Genomic DNA, 24655 nt, shown 5'->3' with positions numbered 1-24655 from the left:
ATGGACGTCATCCCCGTGTGAATTCTGAGCGTATTATGTTGAATTTTTGTGGAACTCATAGTTCACCCTTTGTAAACTGTAGATGGAATGGATTTTCTAAAGGGAATAATGCCAAATGATTATTACAGAGGATGTGCATCCAGACATTTGTGTTTCTTCATCAAGTAAGGCATAAGGTTATGTTCTTGGAGATGGCCCAACATCTGAATATCATTATCCTATTGTAAGCTCTCTGCAATGAGCCACACAATCATTTTTAGTCGAGCCACACAATCATTTTTAGTCGAGCCACATCTTAACCTTGGCACTCCACTGAAAATGGTGTATGTAACTGGACCTATGTTTCTCGGCTCAATTTCCCCATTCATTATTGTGTCGTTTCTGCGTCCTACTGGGATATTGGCGCTGGGACATGAGAATAGTCTGATTTTGATATTTGGCAGTTGAGATGGGGATGAGCTGTTTTCTCCAGCTTCTCCTTAGCCGGATGACTCAACTCATTCCTTTTATAAATTAGTCTCAGTTAATCCAAGTAGGACTTTTTTCTTTGTATGAAAATCATTGAATGTTTTAGCTGCAGAGTTTAATCTTAGCACACCTTCTGAAGAACTGTCTTGTTCTCAGTTTGTTTGAATGTAGAAGCATCTATCTAATTACTGTACATAATGACAGTTGAACCTTTGTTCTTCCGTATGCTTTTTTTGTCACATTACCATCTTTGTCATGTTGATTTCTGTGATGATTTCAGTGGAGGCATTTCTTGCTATGCCCTTCATTGGCATGATTTGAATTTCTCTGTGTTGTTCAACAGCTAACAGTCATGCAAAAGGGCAGCAGTTTGCAGTAATATTTACAACAAACATAAACTCTCTCTCATTCCGTCCCCCTTTCTACCTCCATCTCTCCGTCCTACCATGTGTTGCTATACAAGAGCAGGGAATAGTCTGAGATACCATTAATTCCAACAATTAACTGTGATATTAAACTCCCAGTCTCTCTTTCCCTCCCTCCCTTCTGTGTTACAGTACAGTTTAGAGTACCATCAATTCCAAATAGAGACCTAACCTCTCTATCTTTTTTGCTAGCTCCTTTCCCTGCTCTCTCCTTCCTTCCTATCTGTTTTACAGTACCGTTTAGAGTGGGCCTACCATAATTTCCATAACCAATGCAGGACTAACTATCTCTGTACCTCCCTCCCTACTTAACAGTACAGTTTAGAGTATCGCCCTTTCATAACAAATAGAGCCCTAACCTCTCTCTTTCTCCTTGTCTCCTTCCATAGTTTTGTTGCGGGAGGAGGTGGCCCAGCTCCAGGAGGAGGTGCACCTGCTGAGGCAGATGAAGGACATGTTGAGTAAGGACCTGGAGGAGGGCCACGGCGGCTGCTCCGCCGACGTGCTCTCAGCCACCGAGCTCCGCGTGCAGCTGGCCCAGAAGGAGCAGGAGCTAGACCGCGCCAAGGAGGCACTGCAGGGTGAGTAAGCGGGCTGACGGGGGGCTAAACAGTGAAAAGTGTGTAAGCAAACGCACCGAGAGATCCAGGACCAAGGTTGCCTAGTCCTGTTGTAGATAACAGGGCAACGGCCCAAACACACATCCCAATATAGAGTGAAGACAGTAACACATCTATTGATCATTTTATTAGGGAAATATCGCTGTCTTATATTATATTCAAAGAAAAATAAGGATCTCATTCGATATCAAAATAAGCACTTCACGGGTTGTCATGGGATTTTGTGTCTACAACTGTTCGTTGGCAGAGGCCAACGCTCGTACACAGAAAGTAATACAATATAGCATAGAATATAATGGTATAAATTACAATAACACAATATTACACTTGTGGCCTCTATGTTTAGCTCTGAATAGCTACACACTGGGCACAGAGGTCAATTCAACATCTATTCCACGTTGGTTCACTGTAATTTTGTTGAAATGACGTGGAAACAATGTTGATTGAACTAGTGTGTGCCCAGTGGGTAGCCTCTGAACTTAAATATTTTATGAGTGGTCTGCAATGAAAGCCAAAGCAAACAGACTCCTGCAGACACTAAGAGCAATCGCAAGTAATGAAAGCTGAATTAAGAGTGGCTTCTGTTATCTTACAGGGTCTAGAGAAGTTAAGCAGGACGGCTTTGCTCTGTGATCAAGCTCCCCTGCGTGGGAGAACAAAGGAAATTGCTTGTTGTCATCTCTTAATTAATAGAAGTTTGTTTTCATTGCTCGGGAATAGCTTTCAGCACTGATCGTCAAAGAACTAATGTGAAGTGACATGCGAGTACTTTGTCATCTACTGTACTATAGGCTGGTGCAGGTACTAGGGTAATCAATTCTGAGGCCAGAGTCTGATATGTCCTCCCTATCTTTTTTGGTTGATATCAAAGGGTAAAATAGAAGCTAGCTAGCACTTTAGTTGCCATGACACCCATAGTTGAGCTTATACATTTTCCCCACCGCTACTATGACACTCTGTGAGGCCCCACTGTGACTCGCTAATGTCAAAAACATTACTCAGTGGGGCAGATGTCACTGCATCACAGTGCTAGATGCGTCACTACAGACCCGGGTTCAGACCCGGGTTCAGGCCCAGCGTCATCCGGGTTTGGCTGGGGGGGGGGCATTACTTAGCTCATCGTGCTCTAGTGACTTCTTTCTGGCGAGCCAGGCTTCTGCAGGCTGACCCCGGTTGCCAGTTGAATGGTGTTTTCTCTGAATCATTGGTGCGGCTGGCTTCCGGGTTAAGCAGGCCGGTATTAAGAAGTGCGGTTTGGCGTGTCATCTTTCGGAGGACACATGACTCGACCTTTGCCTCCCAAGCCTGTTGGGGAGTTGCAATGATGAGACAATATGGAAATTGGGGAGGGAAAAAAAGGATAAAATACAATAAAATATGACTCAGAGACTGATATATCATTACCCCTGATTGCCCCTGGTGATCTTAAGTATGACAAAGTAAACCACATGGAGTGAGGTGGTGTTATGATCGAGCTAAAGGTGGGGGTCCATTACTATAACAAATCGTGGCACCCTTGTTACCATCAAAGGATGGACGTCATCTGTAGCTAGCACAAACTGACCACACTGTGTCAAGGTCCTACCACTGGAACTGCAATCTTAGCGTGAGCGTCAATAGCGCTCACAGCCTGGTCCCAGATGCAGGAAATGGCATGTTATGTTGAAGATGTCCCTAGTGGTGCCACTTTCAGCCATGGCCAAGCAGAACTTGGAAACATCTGTTCTCCCCATTTTGGCTCATTTAAATGTTTGTGTTGTTGTGCTGTTTGTTTTCCATAAATGCGGGAATGCTTTCTCTCTCTGGTTCGGCATACTTACGAGCAGTAGCAGGAATAATTATAGTGTGTGGGTTTGTTTTGATAGATGGGAGCTAAACCCAGGAGAGCGGACCTATGTGGCCAAAGTAGCGCTGTCGTCATGTGTACTTAAACCATGGCAACCGTAGAACACTTGGCCCCATTAAAGGAACAGTAACCTTTTCACACAAGTCATTAGCAGTGTCATGACGCTAGCCCTTTCAATGACTTGGCTAGCAGAGATATGAACAACACCCTCCCCCTTTCCTGTTAGGAGGGGACGGGGAGCAGTTTTATGACTTTACAACCACGTCGTAAATTCCTCGTCTCCCTGACCATGCAATATGGGAGAGAGAGTGTCACAGTAGAACAACGGAACTCTCCCGCCAAATTCTACTACATCCCAGAATTTGAGAATTGAACAATATTCCTATTTTGTGTAAACGGTTGGTGGAGAAGCCAGCTACGACCCGGTCCATTTTGTTTCATTTTTGTGACCTCATGAAAGACACTACAGCCACATTACTCTAACTCTGTTTATATAGGTTCCTCAGTTATGAGGCTTGCATCTAATTATTGTATAAAATAAATGAGTAAATATAACTATTTGTGAAATGATGTAATGTGATTTTAAGCTTTCAAATTAGAATTGTCTCTCATGTAAAGTTCAACTAATCAGTAACCACTCCCAAGTGAATAGACATTGGTTGGAAATTATGAACCAACCCCCTTTCTACATTTCTATAAAAGCCCCCGTGACAAACTCACCTCAGTTCCAAATAACGGGAGGACTTGTCCTCCACGTTGAAAAGGGCTAATTTCAACTATACAGGCCAGGAAAAGAGAGAGCTTGCTTCACACGTGAAACGGTATGAACTCTGAAGTATTGATCGTTCAAGAAGAAGTGAGTCCTAGATTACAGCCTAACAGACTGCAGCTGTAAATCTAGTACGAGAACACTGACCGATGCGGAAGCATCTCCAGAGTTAGATGAACCTCTTAGACCAAGTGAACCTCTCACACGACGACCCGGAAGATGCCACAAAGGACGATGGCGACATTGACTGGGCAAACCAGAGCCTCACATCACCAGCTCAACTATTGAAGCCAGCTTCCTGTAAATATAATGCATTGCTTTTCCAAATGAGCGATCGTTAGTGGCATATGTACTTATGTGAGAATAGTTTCCCAGGTCCAATAGATACCCCTGTTCCTTAGTCTCCCTTCCATAACCCCCTTCTCTTCTCTCTGAATCTATCGTGTTATAAACAAACAGTTTTTGTTCAGTCCACTAGGGACGGTATTTACTGGATAATGTTATTATGTATTGTATATTCTGTAATTGTTTAATTAGTTAGTAAATAAATAATTGAGCCAATTTGTGTATGGATGATTCATAAGTAAAGGCTGGGTTTGTGCAGATAACCAAGAATTTTACGACGTTCAGATAAGACTGATATTAGGTAAAGAATAATTAATGACTGACTGCTATTGATATAAAATATCTTTAAGAGTGAATTCGGGAGATAACCGCTCTATATAAAGGAATACTTCCGTGGTTCCCCAGGTTATTAATGAGTTAATTGTTGCATGATTTAATTAAATCATGTAATCAATTAAACGTTAGGTAATCAATTTGATAAAATAGCATGTCATATTAAAGAAGTCAGAGACACAAAAGCAGTTAGCTAGCACTTCTGTTTTCCTTACTGTTACCTGAGTTAGCGAAGTAGCGTAGGCCCACTAGAGGACTCATGAGTTCTTCAAGCTGGGGGACCATTTGGTTTGAAGTACCTTCTGGATGGATGGCACCTTGTTTCTTCTGCTGTTGCATACCAGCAGAGAATTGCAGTATATTGTTCCATTGGGTTTTATACAGGGTGTTGTTCCTACCTTAGCTCTGAGTGAGTTAGTTCCCTACGTTTGGAGAGTTTTGTATCTGAGTTAATTAATTCAAAAGTGGAACAAGGGCACCTTCAATCCACCCACCCTCCTTTTCTCAATCCCAGATACAATAAGCACTTATCAGCTATCTCCCTCCCTCCTTCCCTCTCTCTCTTTCCCTCTCATTGTGTATCCCTCTAACACAGCCCCATCTCTGTGTGAAGCCCTCTGCTCAGCCCACTCCATGCCGGTCATTGGGCTTTGAACACTGTAATTGTTTTGGTGGGTAATTGCCACCCGCTCATAATTGTAGGTTTGTTGTGATGCCCGTGAATGCTCAAGCTAGCAGGAGTGGGCAGGAGAAGGACAGGGTAAGAAACATACCCAAGTTAGTTAGGTGCAAGGCATAGAGTGGATAGGGCTATATATAGACAATTGCAGCAGAAGGAAACAAGTAAAGGAGGCAGCTTAGACATAGCCTAACCTACCTTGGCAAAAAATAAGGGCCATTTTAGATCTATTGAACTGAAATGTCCAGTCCAGCTACTGCAGCTGAACTGTTATCATTTCAATGTGTTTAGCAGTTTATCTGAGCCCCTTTTGGGTTGGACAATTCCTCTGCAAACAAGTTGGATGTTTAATTAGCATCAATTATTCAAAGCGTACTTTGTCCATGCTGCCAGTTTTCAATTAGCTATTTCCACAATGGCCAATGACTATCTCTCTGGGATTCCCAGTCAATGCAGTCAGAAATGAAAGCCTCAGACGCCAATGTATCATCAAAGCACAATCTGCCGAGTGCATTTAGTGCTATTTCACACTACGACATGTTTTGAAAGCTGCACAGCCCCACACCACAGAGCAGCCCACAAGAGTCGTCACGCTCTCGTTGGACCACTTCACCCGATCACGTTCAATTAATTACAGTTTTAGAGGCCTTAACAAATGAAGGCTTCTTTCAAAACGACTCCAATTGAATTTGAAAAGTGGAAAACATAAATGCAGTCAGGCTAATGTGCTCCAAACATCCAAGGTTCTTTATGTAATTATTTTTGCTGGCAGCTGTTTCGTCTAAGAGATATTCGAACTGCTTCGTAGTTCAATCTTCAGTCAATTTGTCTCCAGGGAGTTGTAATTTAGGTTCACAGTGCCACCTAGTGGTTGCCTATGGTACCTTTGTCCACCCATCCCCAATCAAGAGAACAACCAATCACCCGGTCAAAATTCATTGAAAAACTCTACAGCGATGGTCCTCTTTAATAAACTCTTAAAGGTTTCATTAATTGCGCCTCAGTATAATGAATTGTGATTGGTGGCTCGCCTCAACAATCAGCTTGGCCCTTCTCCTCATTACCAGGCCTCATATACGCTGCATGGAAAGACAGACCTTACACTAGAGTAATGAGACAGACATAGAGAGGTCTGAAAAGCTAGAATCTGTGAATGGTGGTGTCCATACAGTAGCTGCTGCTAATTGTCTTATTTCAATGAAAAACCACCAGTGCCACATTTGGTCTTAGCTGCTGAATAGATACAGATAGCAGATGTGTCAGAAGTGAATTAAATGAAATTAAAATCTCCTCTATGGTCGATAAATGGTGGGTGCGTTCAAATGAAAAGTAACACTGCAGTGCCAAGTTGTATGTGGCAGATTCACACAGTAACGACTGAATCGAATAATCAAGTTGGTTGGGTTTTGCAAATTCTGCCCAAGCTCAATTTAATTTGAATTATTTTCATCTTCATCTTTTATCTTTTTATCAAAGTCTCTGCTGCTTTTCTGCCCAGATTCCCCCACTGAAATGTCTTTGCTACTGGTCTTCACAGTCCCCGGACTAGCAGTTAATGAGGAATGGTTGATCAATTTTTAATGGTAGCTCCCTCCTCTGGCTCGCTCGTAAACTACAGGATCTCTGCAGCAGTGAGGGTCAAAGGTCAGCCAGGGGAATTATGTTTTGCAGTGACCCCCCCCCCCCCCCTATGTACAGGTAACTTCCAAAATAAAGGAAACACCAACATAAAGGGTGTTGTACCACCACGTCGCATATAGTGTACATCATTTTCATGCTCATTAAACCATTCAGAGACCACTCATGTGCAGTGAATGGGGCCATTGTCATCCTGGAAGAGACCATTCCCATCAGGATAGAAATGATTCTCCATAGGTTGAAGGTGATCACTCAGAATGGCTGCATTTATTGGTGTTTACATTGGCCTGTAAGGGGACCTAAACCATGTCAGGAAAATGCACGCCACACCATAACAGAGCCGACAGAACCCTTCACCGTGGGAAACAAGCACTCGGGCCTGTAGGTTTCTTTTGGCAACTGTGCCTGCCCAGCATTTTTATACATGACCCTAAGCATGATGGGACTCACTGTGGTTCAGTCACACAGGACGTAGGAGCCTCTCGAGTTACCAAAAGTTCCCACAGGAACATAATGTTCCAATCCACACACACTAATGAATGAAGCCACTATATAGTGAACTGCTTTTGTCCAGGGCCAATCGGGCTCAATGGTGCACTACGTAGGGAATAGGGTGCCACATTATGAAAGAAAGACAGCTGTAATGAAAAATGAGTGTGCAATGTGTGGTCACAAACCACATATGCCTTTGTCTCATAGACAATGTTGAGATAGGGTAGAGCGAATGGGGTAGGGTTATGGTCTGTGAAGTGTTTTGCAGGAACCGTGGGTAGATGGGCAAGATTGGTCCGTGTCCCGCTGCTAGTAATGCATTTGTGTTTTTCCAGTGTGTTTTGTTCTCCTCTCACTCCCGCTGTTACCTGGAATGCCCTTGAGCTGATGCACGCACACGTATGTTCACAGACACACACACACACACACACACACGCGTTCATCCATAAACACACTCACACCTCACACATACACACACATCGAGGGGAGAGCAGGTGCTGGTTTTATCATAGAGACAGTGTATGAAAAGACATCCGTTCAGTTCGTTTTTTTTGTCCTCAAACTCTACACACAACATTAGCTCCAGGTCTGTTTGCCCGGTTCCCTGGTGGTTTGCCCTGTCTCATCTGATAATGACTTTTGGAGTGGCTGGAGTCTTGGAGAAGCCATCCGTGTCTCTGAGAATGGAAGTCATTAATATGGTTGTCAGTGAAGGTGGCACTCTTGCGGTTTCCTGTCTCACCTGTCCGGCTTAAAGCAGAACCTCTGGGTCTCTGAAGGAACTGAGACAACGCCACATCCCTCCTAATTCTGTCTATTTATGAACGCACCACACATGAACTGTGACAATGAACAAGGCTCTGCCTCTATGGGTTGTAGAGGGAGTTTTTGTTGCCAAATACTTGCTAATACGAGATTATTATTTATTTTTTTGCTCTGACACTTTTTCTCTCAGCTCAAAGGGAGCTTTGATATAATTTCCTGTAGCAGGTGCAGAAAGAAGCGGAGCTTCCTGTCGGCCTGACCAATGAGGGGGATCTCTTTGTTTTTGTGGTCCGGCCAGGTGGCTCAGTCATACATTACATTGGCATGGGGATTGGTCTCCCGGAGACTGCGGGTGAGCAGAGGGATTAAAAAGAGGGTGAATCTGTCCTTGTGAAAAGTTGGCGCTGGGTTGACGCGTCCGTCCGAGTGTGTGAGCGACCCCCAGATGCAGTCTGTGAACGTCGCTCAATTGCAGTGTATGCAATGGAACTTCATTAACGAGACCCAGCTGGAGGCTTGGCTATGTGAGAGATGGGGAGAGAGAGAGATTTTGCCATCTCCCAGCTTAAACCAAAGTCATGAGGTAAATGTGGTTAGATTAAATCAATATAACTTAAGGGAGAATCAAAGAGAAAAGAGCAGGGAAACAGAGAGGGTGTTTATCTACGTTGATCCCCACTCTGCAGTACGGCTGGGTTAAGTGACAGAGTGGAAGTCCACCTGTCTGCATCCCTCTCAGGCTCTGTAAGATTTAAATGGCAGTTGAGATGAAGAGATTGACATAAAGGCCCATCTCTGATTCACTTTTCCATCAACAAGCTCCCACTCAGCATTAGACATGCAAGAGCAGGCTTATCAAAGGATCTCTATACACTGCTCATTTGTCCCCAACTGAATTTAAAAATAAGTGCATTGTGCTTTTGTGTACTTTGCCTTTTCTCACAGTTCAACGAATGTGGTACTGTAGTTAGTGTTCACACTGTGTATTACTAGTAGTATTAGTAGATATTCAACTCTGCTTTGGAATGGAATAGTCCTTCTGAGACGATCCTAATATGGACACCGTACACTTGTGACAATAATGTTAACAACATAGAACTGAACATATATCCTCTGTATAGAGACAATGCTAACTGACTCTCTTATTGTCTTCATAGCGATGAAGGCGGACCGGAAGCGTTTGAAGGCGGAGAAAGCAGATCTGGTCAACCAGATGCAGCAGCTCTACGCCACACTGGAGAGCCGAGAGGAGCAGCTCCGTGACTTCATCCGCAACTACGAACAGCACAGAAAAGTATGACACGTCTCACACACACACACACACACACAAGGCTTTATTAGCTTTTATTAAGATACAAAGTGCACAAATCATAGAAGTAGTATAATGATTGTCATTAACTTGTTATGTCATTGTAAGTAATTGAAAAGATGAATGAATGTGTGCCCCTCTCCTCTTACTCTCCCCTCTCTCTCCCCCGTATCGCCCACTATCCCCCCCTCTCTCTGCCTGTCAGGAGAGTGAGGATGCGGTGAAAGTGCTGGCTAAGGAGAAGGACCTGTTGGAGAGGGAGAAGTGGGACCTACGGCGGCAGACTAAGGAATCTACAGAGCACTCCGGCGCCCTACGCTCCCAACTGGACCTGAAGGAGAACAGGATCAAGGAGCTGGAGGCCGAGCTGGCCATGGTGAGACTCACACACTCATACAAGTTGAAGTCGGAAGTTTACATAAACTCAGTTTTTCACAATTCCTGACATTTACTCCTAGTGAAAAACCTGTCTTAGGTCAGTTTGGAACACCTCTTTATTTTAAAAATGTGAAATGTCAGAATAATAGTAGAGAGAGTGATTTATTTCAGCTTTTATTTCTTTCATCACATTCCCAGTGGGTCAGAAGTTTACATACACACAATTAATATTTGGTAGCATTGTCTTTAAATTGTTTAACTTGGGTCAAATGTTTCAGGTAGCCTTCCACAAGCTAACTCACAATAAGTTGGGTGAATTTTGGTCAGGTTTGGTCAGGTAACTGAGTCAGGTTTGTAGGCCTCCTTGCTCGCACACACTTTTTCTGTTCTACCCAAACATTTTATATAGGATTGATGTCAGGGCTTTGTGATGTCCACTCGAATACCTTGGTTGTCCTTAAGCCATTCTGGCACAACTTTGGAAGTATGCCTGGGGTCATTCTTCATTTGGAAGACCCATTTGCGACCAAGCTTTAACTTCCTGACTGATGTCTTGAGATGTTGCTTCAATATATCCACATCATTTTCCTCCCTCATGAAGCCATCTATTTCGTGAAGTGCACCAGTCTCTCCTGCAGCAAAACACCCCCACAACATGATGCTGCCACCCCGTGCTTCACGGATGGGATGGTGTTCTTTGGCTTGCAAGCCTCCCCCTTTTTCCTCCAAACATAACGATGGTCATTATGGCCAAACAGTTCTATTTTTGTTTCATTAGACCACAGGACATTTCTCCAAAAAGTACAATCTTTGTCCCAATGTGCAGTTGCAAACCTTTTTTATGGCGGTTTTGGAGCAGTGGCTTCTTCCTTGCTGAGCAGCCTTTCAGGTTATGTCGATATAGGACTCGTTTTACTGTGGATACTTTTGTACCTGTTTCCTCCAGCATCTTCACAAGGTCCTTTGCTATTGTTCTGGGATTGATTTGCACTTTTCACACCAAAGTACGTTCATCTCTAGGAGACAGAGCGCGTCTCCTTCCTGAGCGGTATGACGGCTGCGTGGTCCCATGGTGTTTATACTTGCGTACTATTGTTTGTACAGATGAATGTGGTACCTTCAGGCGTTTGGAAATTGCTCACAAGGATGAACCAGACTTGTAGAGGTCTACACATTTTCTTCTGAGGTCTTGGCTGATTTATTTTGATTTTCCGATGATGTCAAGCAAAGAGGCATTGCGTTTGAAGGTAGGCCTTGAAATACATCCACAGGTACACCTCCAATTGACTCAAATTATGTCAATTAGCCAATCAGAAGCTTCTAAAGCCATGACATCCTCTTCTGGAAAGCTGTTTAAATGCACTGTCAACTTAGTGTATGTAAACTTCTGACCCACTGGAATTGTGATACAGTGAATTATAAGTGAAATAATCTGTCTTTTAACAATTGTTGGAAAAATTACTTGTCATGCACAAAGTAGATGTCCTAACCAACTTGCCAAAACTATAGTTTGTTAAAGACTCCAACCTAAGTGTATGTAAACGTCCGACTTCAACTGTACATACAGCCTGAAACACACAGAAGAATACACACCTGCAAATACACACACGCTCGAGCCCGTTCAACAAGTCAGGGTAAGAAACCCAGAGTTTTGCTACATCTGTTGCTGGACCATTACACTCCTTCTACACACACACAGAAGAGCAGCCCCTCTCAACGTGTGTATGTGTGTGTGTGTGCCCTTCCTGTCTCCTCCCTCAGATAAGTAACAGTGTGACACAGAAAATGGAATACTGGGTGTTTGATCGCCCCGTCGACAGGGAGCCTTCCCCTAGGGTCATGTCGGTAAGAACGGACCCCCTGCTCGCCTCTCTTTGTGACACCCCCCCCCCCCCACCCACCCACCCCCGCCACGTCGCTCTATTTCAAAGCGTGCCGCCATTCCCCTGATCTTCTCCCCAGTGTGAAATTCATTTAGGGAGTCCTGGGTTCGAATAGTATTTGAAATCCACCAAATGCTTTAGTTGTGTTTGATGGAGCTTGCGCAACAGAAACCATTCGAATAGTCCAGAAAAGAGCCAATCCCGTCCTTCTGGCACTCCACACAGGCTTGTGAAATCAAATACTATTTGAACCCAGCTCTGGTATGCACGTGCATCACTAACCCCCTGGTTGATGCCAATGGTCCGATAACCTCTTGATGGAATGATCCCTATTTGAGTCGATTTGTGAATGATTTGAATGTTCTCAATCTGATTGACCCCTTTTCTTGGTTTCATCTAACTCGGAGTGACTAGAAGGATCATCTGGTGTAGTTGTTAGGGAAGTGCATTGATTAATTAATGAACTAGCATCTGAGTTCCACACATGAGCTCATGGTTTGACCAGGGAAATGCTTAGCACTCTGTCCTAAGGATTGTGAATGGGTCATTTAAGAGGTTGGTGACGTTTTTGGTGGTGATGATGATGATGATGATGGGTTGATGATTATGATAATTCGGATGAGGGTACTACTGTTGCAAAGGAAGGGTATATTACTGGAAACTTTCGAAGCTTACCAGTAAAGTACCAGCCTTTTGGTAACTTTCAAGGATTTTATGTAATTTATCACAAGTCATCTAGTGGCTGTTTTGGATCATTTAGATTACCACAGGTGTCTACTTATCTCTGGCCCGCTGTGTGGCCTTATCACATGTAAAGTACACTGAGCAAAAATATTAACAGAACATGTAAGGTGTTGGTTTCATGAGCTGAAATAAAAGTTAGCAGACATTTTTCATACGCACAAAAAAGCTTTTTAGCTCTTCAATTTTGTGCACACATTTGTTTACATCCCTGTTGGTGAGCATTTCCCCTTTGCCTAGATAATCCATCCACCTGACAGGTGTGACATATCAAGAAGCTGATTAAACGGCATGATCATTACACAAGTGCAACTTGTGCTGGGGACAATAAATGGCCACTCTAAAATGTGCAGTTTTGTCACATGACGCAATGCCACAGATGTCTCAAGTTTTGAGGGAGCGTACAATTGGCGTGCTGACTGCAGGAATGTCCACCAGAGCTGTTGCCAGATAATTCAGTATTAATTTCTCTACCATAAACCACCTCCTTTGTTGTTTTAGAGAATGTGGCAGTATGTCCAACCAGCCTCACAACTGCAAACCACGTGTAGCCACACCAGCCCAGGACCTCCACATCTGACTTCCTCTTGCATTGGGATCGTCTGCGACCAGCCACCCAGACAGCTGATGAAACTGTGAGTTCGCACAACCTAAGCATTTCTGCACAAACTGTCAGAAACCATCTCAGGGAAGCACATCTGCGTGCTCGTCGTCCTCACTAGAGTCTTGACCTGACTGCAGTTCGGCGTTGTAACTGAATTCAGTGGGCAAGTGCTCGCCTTCAATGGCCACTGGCACACTGGAGAAGTGTTATTTTCACGGATACATCCCGGGTTTCATCTGTGCCGGGCAGATGGCGAGGAGTTTGCTGATGTCAACGTTATGGACAGAGTGGTCCATGGTGGCGTTGGGGTTATGTTATGGGCAGGCATAAACGATGGACAACGAACACAATTGCATTTTATCAATGGCAATTTCAATTCACCAAGATACCGTGACGGGATCCTGAGGCCCATTGTCGTGCCATTCATCCACCGCCATCACGGCCCCATGTCGCAAGGATCTGTAGACAGTTCTTGGAAGCTGAAAATGTCCCAGTTCTTCCATGGCCTGCATACTCACCAGACATGTTTGGGATGCTCCCGCCAAAATCCAGCAACTTCGAACAGGCATTGAAGAGGAGTGGGAAAATATTCCACAGGCCACAATCAACAGCCTGATCAACTCTATGCGAAGGAGATGTGTCATGCTGCATTAAGGCAAATGGTGGTCACACCAGATACTGACTGGTTTTCTGATCCACTCCCCAATCTTTTTTTGAAGGTATCTGTGACCAACAGATGCATATCTTTATTCCCACTCATGTGAAATCCATAGATTAGGCCCCAATGAATTTCTTTAAATTGACTGATTTCCTTATATGAACTGTAACTCAGTAAAATCTTTTAAATTGTTGCATGCTGCACTTGTATTTTTGTTTAGTGTATATAAAATAATCAAATAAGATTTCAAAATAAATTATTATAAAACATGAACTTAGCAAATACCCTTGGTGTTTCATATTTATTTTACTATGTCAATATGTTTTGGCACCAAACTGGTGGCAGTTGTGAAAAAAGTAAATAGTTGGAGGAGTTGCAGAGTTAATTGAAAATAATGCCATTGTTGATTAGATGCTTCTTTCAGTAATTAGGCTATTTCCTCTTGAACCATATGGTCTATCCACCAGGAACTCATAGACAATATAGACACAGATATAAAAAATGAATAGTAAATATGAATGACGTTATAAAAGTATAAATTACTTAAGTTACCATAGATTACCATAAATAACCTGTTAATTACCAAAATTACAGAAGATTCCAGTAACTTTGGAAAATTACCATTAGCTTTGCAACCCTAAGGGTGACGATGATGATGATCTATTTCGCTCTCATGCTCTCTTTCTATTTTTCGCTATCTACCCCCCTCCCCCCTCTTACTCCCTCTCTCTCGCAATTCAATTTCAATTTAAGGGGCTTCATTGGCATGGGAACCATTTGTTTACATTGCCAAAGCAAGTGAAATAGATCATAAACAAAAGTGAAATAAACAATAAAAAATGAACAGTAAACATTACACTTACATAAGTTCCAAAATAATAAAGACATTGCAAATGTCATATTATGTCTATATACAGTGTTGTAATGTTGTACAAATAGTTAAAGTAGAAAAGTGAGAATAAATCAACATAAATGTAGGTTGTATTTACAATTGTGTTTGTTCTTCACTGCTTGCCCTTTTCTTGTGGCAACAGGTCACAAATGTTGCTGCTGTGATTGCAGACTGTTGTATTTCACCCTTTTTTTTCTCATGATTTGGTTGGGTCTAATTGTGTTGCTGTCCTGGGGCTCTGTGGGGTCTGTTTGTGTTTGTGAACAGAGCCCCAGAACCAGCTTGCTTAGGGGACTCTTCTCATTGTTAATTTCTCTGTCGGTGATGGCTTTGTTATGGAAAGATTTGGAGTCACTTCCTTTTAGGTGGTTGTAGAATTGAATGGCTCTTTTCTGGATTTTGATAATTAGTGGGTATCGGCCTAATTCTGCTCTGCATGCATTATTTGGTGTTTTACGTTGTACACAGAGTATATTTTTGCAGAATTCTGCATGCAGTCTCTCAATTTGGTGTTTGTCCCATGTCTTTGTCACTCTCTCACATCCTCTCTCTCTCCCCCCACTTCTCCCCCACCTCTCTCTACCCCACTCCCTCTCTCTCTTTTTCTCTGTCTGTGTGTTGGCTGTAAACACTTCCCCTAGCTATTCTGTCCATCTCTCAGCATCAGTGAGCGATTTCACACATCAAAGGGGAACACGCGTACGGCTGAATTTTTCATGAAACACAGACAGACGAGAAAGCCCAACAGAGACCAAAACCCACACAGCAGTGTCACTATTGTAGTTGGCTGTTTTATATACATGTGCACACTTGATCGCACCCAAACACACACATACATTATGAACGTTCACACTCACTTGCGAAGAGTCGTGAATAGCCATCTTGCTGTAGGAATAGATTGTATAATTGGCAATGGTAATGCCGCATGGGGCTGATGTGTGTGTGTGTGCCCGTGTGTGTGTGTGTGTTTGTGTTCCCTCCTAGGCGAAACAGTCCTTAGCGACCCTAACTAAGGATGTGCCCAAGCGCCAGTCTCTAGCCATGCCCACAGAGGCGGTTGTCAACGGCAACAACCAAGAGTGGGTGATGCACGCGGACCTGCCCCTCACCGCAGCCATCCGGCAGAGTCAACAGACCCTCTACCACGTCCACACAGGCCACCCCACAGACAGACAAGGTGAGGCACACGCACGCACACACACACACGCATGCACACACACACACAAAGGATGACACTGGTGGGACTGTTAGCCATGTTTAACTGAGTTAAGGACGTTAAGAACGTACCATAAGCTCACTCCATGTCGAACATTAAATGTTGGTACCTTTTGGGTGGCTCAAACTGTTGGAGCTTTCTCAAGGAGTGTGTTAGCAATGCAGAGGTCCCGAGTTTGAGCCAGGTATGAGCCTAATCAGGGGAAGTGGTACTCGTTAAGCAAGCAACGTGACGACTGATTTCCTCCTGATGTCACGATGCATGGTAACTTTTGAACAACCAAATATGTATATGCGTCTTACTATACTATAACCTTTGCCTGATCAAGGATGGTTAAAATCAGATGATGCACACCCGTCACTGACTTTATCAATAAATGCATCGAGGACGTCGTCCCCACAGTGACTGTACGTACATACCCCAACCAGAAGCCATGGATTACAGGCAACATTCGCACTGAGCTAAAGGGTAGAGCTGCCGCTTTCAAGGTGCGGGGCTCTAACCCGGAAGCTTGTAAGAAATCCGGCTATGCCCTGCGACGAACCATCAAACAGGCAAATCGTCAATACATGGCTAAGATTGAATCATACTACACCGGCTCCGACACTCGTCTTATGTGGCAGGACGTGCAAACTATTACAGACTACAAAGGGAAGCACAGCCTCGAGCTGCCTAGTGACACGAGCCTACCAGATGAGTGAAATCACTTCTATGCTTGCTTCGAGGCTGCAACGGCTGTCCTCTTCGTCTGAGGAGGAGTAGGAAGGATCGGACCAATATGCAGTGTGGTAAGTGTCCATGTTCATATTTATTAAACTCAGAACACTAAGACCAAAATAACAAAAATAGACCAACACAAAACAGTTCTTTCTGGTGCAGACACAGAGACAGAAAACAACTACCCACACCCATAGTGGGAAAACAGGCTGCCTAAGTATGGTTCTCAATCAGAGACAACGATTTCCAGCTGCCTCTGATTGGGAACCATACCAGGCCAAACACATCGAAATACAAAACCTAGACTACAAAACATAGAATGCCCACCCCAACTCACGCCCTGACCAAACTAAAACAGAGACATAAAAAAGGAACTAAGGTTAGGACGTGACAGAGGCAAGCAACACTGAGGCATGCATGAGAGCATCAGCTGTTCCGGACGACTGTGTGATCACACTCACGTCAGCTACGGAGAGCAAGATCTTTAAACAGGTCAACATTCACAAGGCTGCGGGGCCAGGTGGATTACCAGGACGTGTGCTCCGGGCATGTGCTGACCAACTGGCAGGTGTCTTCACTGACATTTTCAACATGTCCCCGATTGAGTCTGTAATACCAACATGTTTCAAGCAGACCACCATAGTCCCTGTGCCCAAGAACACGAAAGCAACCTGCCTAAATGACCACTAAAGGCTGGTAATGGTTCACATCAACACCATTATCCCAGAAACCTTAGACCCACTCCAATTTGCATACCGCCAAAACAGATCCACAGGTGATGTAATCTCTATTGCACTCCACACTGCCCTTTCCCACTTGGACAAAAGGAACACCTATGTGAGAATGCTATTCATTGACTACAGCTCAGTGTTCAACACCATAGTGCCCTCAAAGCTCAACACTAAGCTAAGGATCCTGGGACTAAACACCTCCCTCTGCAACTGGATACTGGACTTCCTGATGGGCCGCCCCCAGGTGGTGAGGGTAAGTAGAAACACATCTGCCACACTGATCCTCAACACTGGAGCCCCCCAGGGGTGCGTGCTCAGTCCCCTCCTGTACTCACTGTTCACCCACGACTGCATGGCCAGGCACGACTCCAACACCATCATTAAGTTTGCAGGCGACACAACAGTGGTAGGCCTGATCACCCATAATGACGAGACAGCCTATAGGGAGGTGGTCAAAGACCTGGCCGGGTGGTGCCAGAATAACAACCTATCCCTCAACGTAACCAAGACGAAGGAGATGATTGTGGACTACAGGACAAGGAGGACCGAGCACACCCCCATTCTCATCGACGGGGCTGTAGTGGAGCAGGTTGATAGCTTCAAGTTCCTTGGTGTCCACATCACCAACAAGCTAGAATGAGGCCTCCCGGGTGGCTAGCTGTGCCATAGCGTAGCGTCGTCTGGGTTAGGGAGGGCATGGCCGGTAGGGATGTCCTTGTCTCATCGCGCACCAGCGACTCCTGTGGCGGGCCGGGCGCAGTGCACGCTAACCAAGGTTGCCAGGTGCACAGTGTTTCCTCCGACACATTGGTGCGGCTGGCTTCCGGGTTGTGTATTGGCGGACGCATGACTTTCAACCTTCGTCTCTCCCGAGCCCGTACGGGAGTTGTAGCGATGAGACGAGATAGTAGCTACTAAAACAATTGGATACCACGAAATTGGGGAGAAAAAGGGGTAAAATTCACACACAAAACCCACAAAAAAACCCACAAAAAACAATCTAGAATGGTCCAAACACACCAAGACAGTCGTGAAGAGGGCACGACAAAGCTTATTCCCTCTCAGGAAACTAAAAAGATTACAGCTGCAACATCGAGAACACTGGTTGCATCACTGCCTGGTACGTCAATTGCTCGGCCTCCGACCACTAGGCACTACAGAGGGTAGTGCATACTGCCCGGTACATCACTGGGGCTAAGCTGTCTGCCATCCAAGACCTCTACACCAGGCGGTGTCAGAGGAAGGCCCTAAAAATGTACCCCAGCCACCCCAGTCATAGACTGTTCTCTCTACTACTGCATGGCAAGCAGTACTGGAGTGCTAAGTCTAGGACAAAAAGGCTTCTCAACAGTTTTTACCCCCAAGCCATAAGACTTCTGAACAGGTAATCAAATGGCTACCCGGACTATTTACATTGTGTGCCCCCTCCCCCAACCCCTCTTTTACGCTGCTGCTACACTCTGTTTATCATATATGCATAGTCACTTTAACTATACACTCATGTACATACTACCTCAATTGGGCCGACCAACCAGTGCACCCGCACATTGGCTAACCGGGCCATCTGCATTGTGTACCGCCACCCGCCAACCCCTCTTTTACACTACTGCTACTCTCTGTTCGTCATATATGCATAGTCACTTTAACCATGTCTACATGTACAGTGGGCAGAACAAGTACTTGATACACTGCCGATTTTGCAGGTTTTCCTACTTACAATGCATGTAGAGGTCTGTAATTTGTATCATAGGTACACTTCACCTGTGAGAGACGGAATCTAAAAATCCAGAAAATCACATTGTATGATTTTTAAGTAATAAATTAGCATTTTATTTTTTACTGTTGTTTTTATTCTTTACTTACCTATTGTTCACCTAATACCTTTTTTCAATATTGGTTAGAGCCTGTAAGTAAGCATTTCCCTGTAATACCTGTTGTATTCGGCGCACGTGACAAATACACTTTGATTTGATGATGTCAAAAGTGTTTACTTGTGATGTCATCAGAAATACTTATCTGCTATCTTTGTGACCACAAAACATAGAAATCCATGATGTTCCCATGTGGATATTGGGGTGGTACTGAAGATTAATATGGGGTTGACATGATTTTTTTTACATTTACCTTTGTCAACCCATTTACTTGTTTCAAACCTGTTTTTAACATTTCTTCCTTTGCCCCACAGTGGCTGCAGTCAGGGTGAGCCCGTGTCACTCCCGCCAGCCCTCCATAATCTCAGATGCCTCGGCCTTGGAGGGCGACCGCTCATCCACCCCCAGTGATATCAACTCCCCCCGCCACCGGACACACTCCCTCTGTAATGTAAGAGCTGCCCACCCCTTCAAGTAATCAACTCCTTCACAACTCTACTCTAATCCTTATCTCTCCCAATATCTCCAGTGGCTGGCGCTAAATTTGGTTCTGGGTTACGAGATTACTCTACTCCTAGCCTGGTCCCAGATTTGTTTGTGCTGGTTTGCCAACTCCCAAGTCTGCACAAACAGATCTTGGACCAGGCTACTCTACTCCCCATCTCTGAAAGCATGCCCCTTGTGCTGTAGTTGAGGGAGTTTCACCAGAACAGGCCGTCTTTAAAAAAGTAGGTTTTATTTGGGATAGCTGCCTAATATATGTCTACATAGAGTTGCGTTACAAATGGGAGAAATTACATTTTGACAGATTATGTGTTGGTTTCTGGCTAGCTTAAGATCAGCTCCTGTGAAACTTATGTTGATGTTATTCCAGCCACTTCAACTGTGGTTTTGCCACTCTCACTTCATGTATTCATTTCTTTGAATGTGCTCCCTATCAGATAACAGACACATGCCTGACTAGTTCACTCAGTATCACTTCACCTCTTTCTGTCTCTCTCTCTTTCTCTCAATCACTTTCCTTCACTCGCTATGTGTTGTATATTTCTGTTCTTCTCATCTCTTTATCTCTGCATCTCATTCTCTCTGATCTCTCATCTGTCTCTCCCTGCAGTCACTAGAGGATCTGGAGGACCAGAAGCGTAAGAAGAAGAAAGAGAAGATGGGTCTGGGCTCTCTGTCACGTGTCTTCGCCCGGGGAAAGCAGCGCAAGTCAATGGACCCGGGTCTGTTTGACGGTACTTCAACTCCTGATTATTACATAGAGGAAGATGCAGACTGGTGAAAAGGTGGCAGAGAGTCCCACCTGTGTCCCTGAGTGGTGATGCATAAGAGGGTTTTCTGTCAGTGTGTGCGCGTGTGTTTGGCCATACGTGTGGGTGTGTGTGTTTAACCGTGTGTGTGTGTGCCCCTCCATGGTTGGAGACCATGTGAGAAGCCTGATGCGCATCTTGCGTCGCTGAAGTATAAAATATTACAAGCAAATTGCATCTGTATGTACAGTACTGTAAATAGAGTGAACAGTGTAACCACAGCCGGGATCCTTACTACGTGTGGATGTTTACTGTATCTGCAGAGCAAAAAGTGGTTGTATTTGATTATTTTAATTGTCTTTATATTTTTAACTTTTGTTTTCGATAACTGGAAACTTGAAGGACTGCTGTATGTGTAAATAACAATCATTGTGCACTTTGTGCTTGTAAATGTATTTTTTGCCCTGAATGCCTTTTTTTTGTCATCATTTTTGACCTCCTCCCTGCTTTTTGTTGAACTTCTACTCCCTATTCATTGTCCTGCTTGGTCCATTCCCTCCACACGGCCATTTTGAGGAAAGTTTATTCTAACGTTTAAGACTCCTCAAGTAACCTCTAGTCATCCTGTGATCTGATGTCTAAAACTCCCTAAATACCCACATCTTCATTATCCTCCCGATCACCAAGAAAGTTCAAATACATTTCTTGACTGTTGTTCAAATCAAAATTTTAAACGGGCAATCTGCGATTGCTACATAAATATTTAGACTTTTAAATTAATTATATATATCCCAAAATATACGTTTTTTTCTGTAAAGAATGTAACTTTAAGTTGACTGTATAGCCTCTAAACAAGGTTAAAACTAAAATGTTGATATTATGAATGGTCAGTCCCTGTATTCATTGCTCTGTCCATGATTTTGAGAGAGGTTACATTTATCCAGCCCCATCCCTCAGCTTTTTACCAAAACAGCAGTGGGGTGATTGCTTTGTTATTGTTTAAACTGCAGATTGCTCCTTTAAGATGTCAGAATACAAATCGACTCCAACCTGTAGTCCAAAACATTTGGATTTCTAATATGAGCTCAGGCCCCAAAAAATTCACAAGGCCATCCCCCACATGAAACAAAAGCTGAAAACGGAGGAAATCGACTAACAATTCTATCGTCCCCGATCCAAGCATGTCAAATGTGCATGTGTAGAGCTACCTGTTTCCTAAATGCATGGCAACTGTGGCGAAGGTGCATAAATATGGAGGAATTCAGATATGATGTCATTGTTTTAGCACTACCCACAGAGTTCTTGTGGAGCGCGACATGGTTCAATATGCCAGTAAATCAGCACAATCTAAGCTCATTTTTCAGTTACTGTTAGAACTACTGTTCTAATACCATAACAACAAACAGTGACGGAGAGCAATGTACTGTAGGGCAAACTTAGCAAACAAGGAATTTGTTGTAAGTACATGGGAGCCGTCATCTTTGCACCTTCGCCATTGATAATGAATAAGGCAGACATTTTAGTAGCCTCGCCAATACCTGCTGCTAACATGCGTCCTTTGTCCTGATCTTGTCTCGATCTTGTCCTGATCTTGCACGTTTACACTTATAAGATTAGGTCAAAATCCATTCACAATGCGTCTTTTAATTGTCTACACCTGTCTAAAAATGTGGGCACAATGAGAATGAGGACAAGATCAGGACAAATGACGCATATTACAACCAAGTATGAACGTGGCTAGAGAGTCAAAACGAGTTATGGGAGTCAGCAAGTTCTAAAATATTAGTTTTTACAACTTTACATACATAGCTTAAATAGGCATTGATGGCTCATCCCCCCTGTAATGTATTTGTCAAACTAGTTTAAAAAAATAAATTTTTAAAAGTATTGGAAATGTGACATCCTCGAATTCATATTCTGGGGGATTCCTAAAAGTTTTCAACATTTCGACAGCTTCCAGAGAGCAAGTCGTGTCGCACTGCTTTGCTTTATCCTGGCCAGGTCGCAGTTGTAAATGAGAACTTGTTCTCAACTAGCTTACCTGGTTAAATAAAGGTGAAATAAATCAAATCAAAATTTGGCTCTAGAGTTTTAATCCTATTTTCATTACGAGGATTATCACAGTGTTAAGAGGGAAATCAGACATAATTCAGTCCGCTTTTTTCTCTAAATTACCATTGTCTTCCAAACTTTCTGCAGAATAAATGAATGCCATTCTCAAATATATCGTATATAATTGTAGCTCTAAAATACAATAGAACTTACAAGCTTGTCATGGTTTCACTGTAACAAGTGGCTCTAATTTGAAATTGATTGAAAAATCATGTTTGAAATTGTATACAGTAGACAACGCTGATTCATCCTGAAAAGTGCACTACCTTGCAACCTATTTGGGAATGAGGGTCAGTCTGACAGACATTATAGATTCAGGTTTGATTGACAGGTGTGGGGGGTGTGTGGATGGCACAAGAGGTTGGAAGGGTTGAGAGAGGGAAGTATTTCTGATGAGAGGTTGCCCTGCGTGTTAATACCAAATTGAGCCAGGCTAATCAAACTGAAACAAATGCACACCTTAGACACCCCCCCCCCCCCCCCCCTAGTAACCCCTGTGCCGGACTAAAAAACAGCAGTCAGATTTGGAGGTTCAAGCCATTGCTGAAAAGGCAATTAAATAGGTGCCCAAGGTTAATAGTGTTTTACCCCGGGGAACAAAACACATTAGATTAAATTAGTATCTTTTCCCTTTTTCCCTGAGCAGAAGCTTTATTGGACTGCTGGCTAACGGGTCATCCTACCTGCTAGAAAATGGAAACACTCATTAAAATGAAAGGGCAGCTTTAGCAATTGGAGGTCCCTCAATAAGCATTTAGAGGATTATTATATATGGGACATAATACACATTTTATCTCATTCATAGGCATCACACTCATAGATGCTTATGTCAACAACCACAGGTTGCATACCATGTGCCATGTGGATGGTAGCTGACATAAGCAGTTACAACTGTTTTGTTGGAGACTGTATTGACTCACCCTTGATGGTGTAATTAAGGGTCCGTTTATTGAAGTTATTATTCAGGGTCCTTAGATCAAAAGGAGTATCTGGAAAACCGGAATAATATTAGGGAAAAAAGGAATAGCTTTACGGAATTTCTATCGGAATATTAAAGTATCCTTTCCTGCTGGGACGCCACATCAGATGACCATTATATCATTTTATGTTGCAACAAAATTCCCTCTCATTTCACGGTCGAATATTTTCATTTTTTTGTAAATTATGAAACACTATTGAAATTACTATTAAAGAGTTTTATTTAAAGTAAAATAATTGGTCTCAACTGAGGCTCAAGCCATGAGGACTAGAAGATGTTTAGCACTGGAGGGCAAAGTGAAGAACCTTTTAATGGCATGACAACAAAATATGCGAAAGATCTAAATGAGAAGAATTATTTTAAAATAAAATAAATAACACTGGATTTCCACGTGGCCTTCCTCTCTTCCCTGTGTTTGTTTGTTTGTTTGTATGTATGTTTGTGGTATGGCTTTAATCCTAATTCCTCTTGTCGTGCTGGGGGCTGACATCTTCTGTCACATGAGTGGCAGAGTCCATCTTTGACCGGGCCCTGTCCCAACTCTCCCAAATGGCTGCTTGTCCTTCTTGACTCCTTAACTTCATGGCCAATTAGACGAGACCTGATTTCAACCTGATCTCATATTTGTTTTTGTTCAAGCAGTTTGAGTGCTTTTCATAAAGGAGATGAGGGAAGGGTGCCATTTGAGATTGTTGGAAAGCAGCCCTTACTATATGTGAGCACACAGTGTCAGTAACATTCTCCCATGACCTCTAACCTCTCTAATACTACTACCACCCTGCCTAACCTCTGACCTTCCCTGGACTTGCAACACAGTCTCGTAACCCAGGAAGCCGCCATGTGTACACTTCACACCCAATACTACAGTACTTTCCATTGGTTCTCGACAGCACATTTAGCCTCCTAAAACTAGGGCTGTGTTCATTGGGCA

The 24655-nt window shown here is 43.5% G+C and overlaps 1 protein-coding gene across 3 annotated transcripts in view; it reads left to right on the top strand.

The window, feature by feature from the left end:
- Positions 1–24655, top strand: part of LOC139416441 (kazrin-A-like) — a 214017-nt gene that overhangs the window by 172491 nt on the left and 16871 nt on the right. Inside the window, exons 3-9 of one of the 3 annotated variants that reach the window (XM_071165050.1) lie at positions 1283–1474; positions 9538–9674; positions 9895–10065; positions 11829–11912; positions 15830–16022; positions 19695–19831; positions 20495–20618. In XM_071165050.1, coding sequence (XP_071021151.1) covers positions 1283–1474; positions 9538–9674; positions 9895–10065; positions 11829–11912; positions 15830–16022; positions 19695–19831; positions 20495–20618 — 1038 coding nt within the window. Of the gene's footprint in view, positions 1–1282; positions 1475–9537; positions 9675–9894; positions 10066–11828; positions 11913–15829; positions 16023–19694; positions 19832–20494; positions 24118–24655 lie in introns of those variants that run through there. The other 2 variants (XM_071165052.1, XM_071165053.1) reach the window with 2 other exon arrangements.

This window comes from Oncorhynchus clarkii, chromosome 9, assembly GCF_045791955.1.
Source record: "Oncorhynchus clarkii lewisi isolate Uvic-CL-2024 chromosome 9, UVic_Ocla_1.0, whole genome shotgun sequence".
In the NCBI taxonomy this organism is placed as follows: domain Eukaryota; kingdom Metazoa; phylum Chordata; class Actinopteri; order Salmoniformes; family Salmonidae; genus Oncorhynchus; species Oncorhynchus clarkii.
This window is presented reverse-complemented; position numbering and strand designations above follow the sequence as displayed.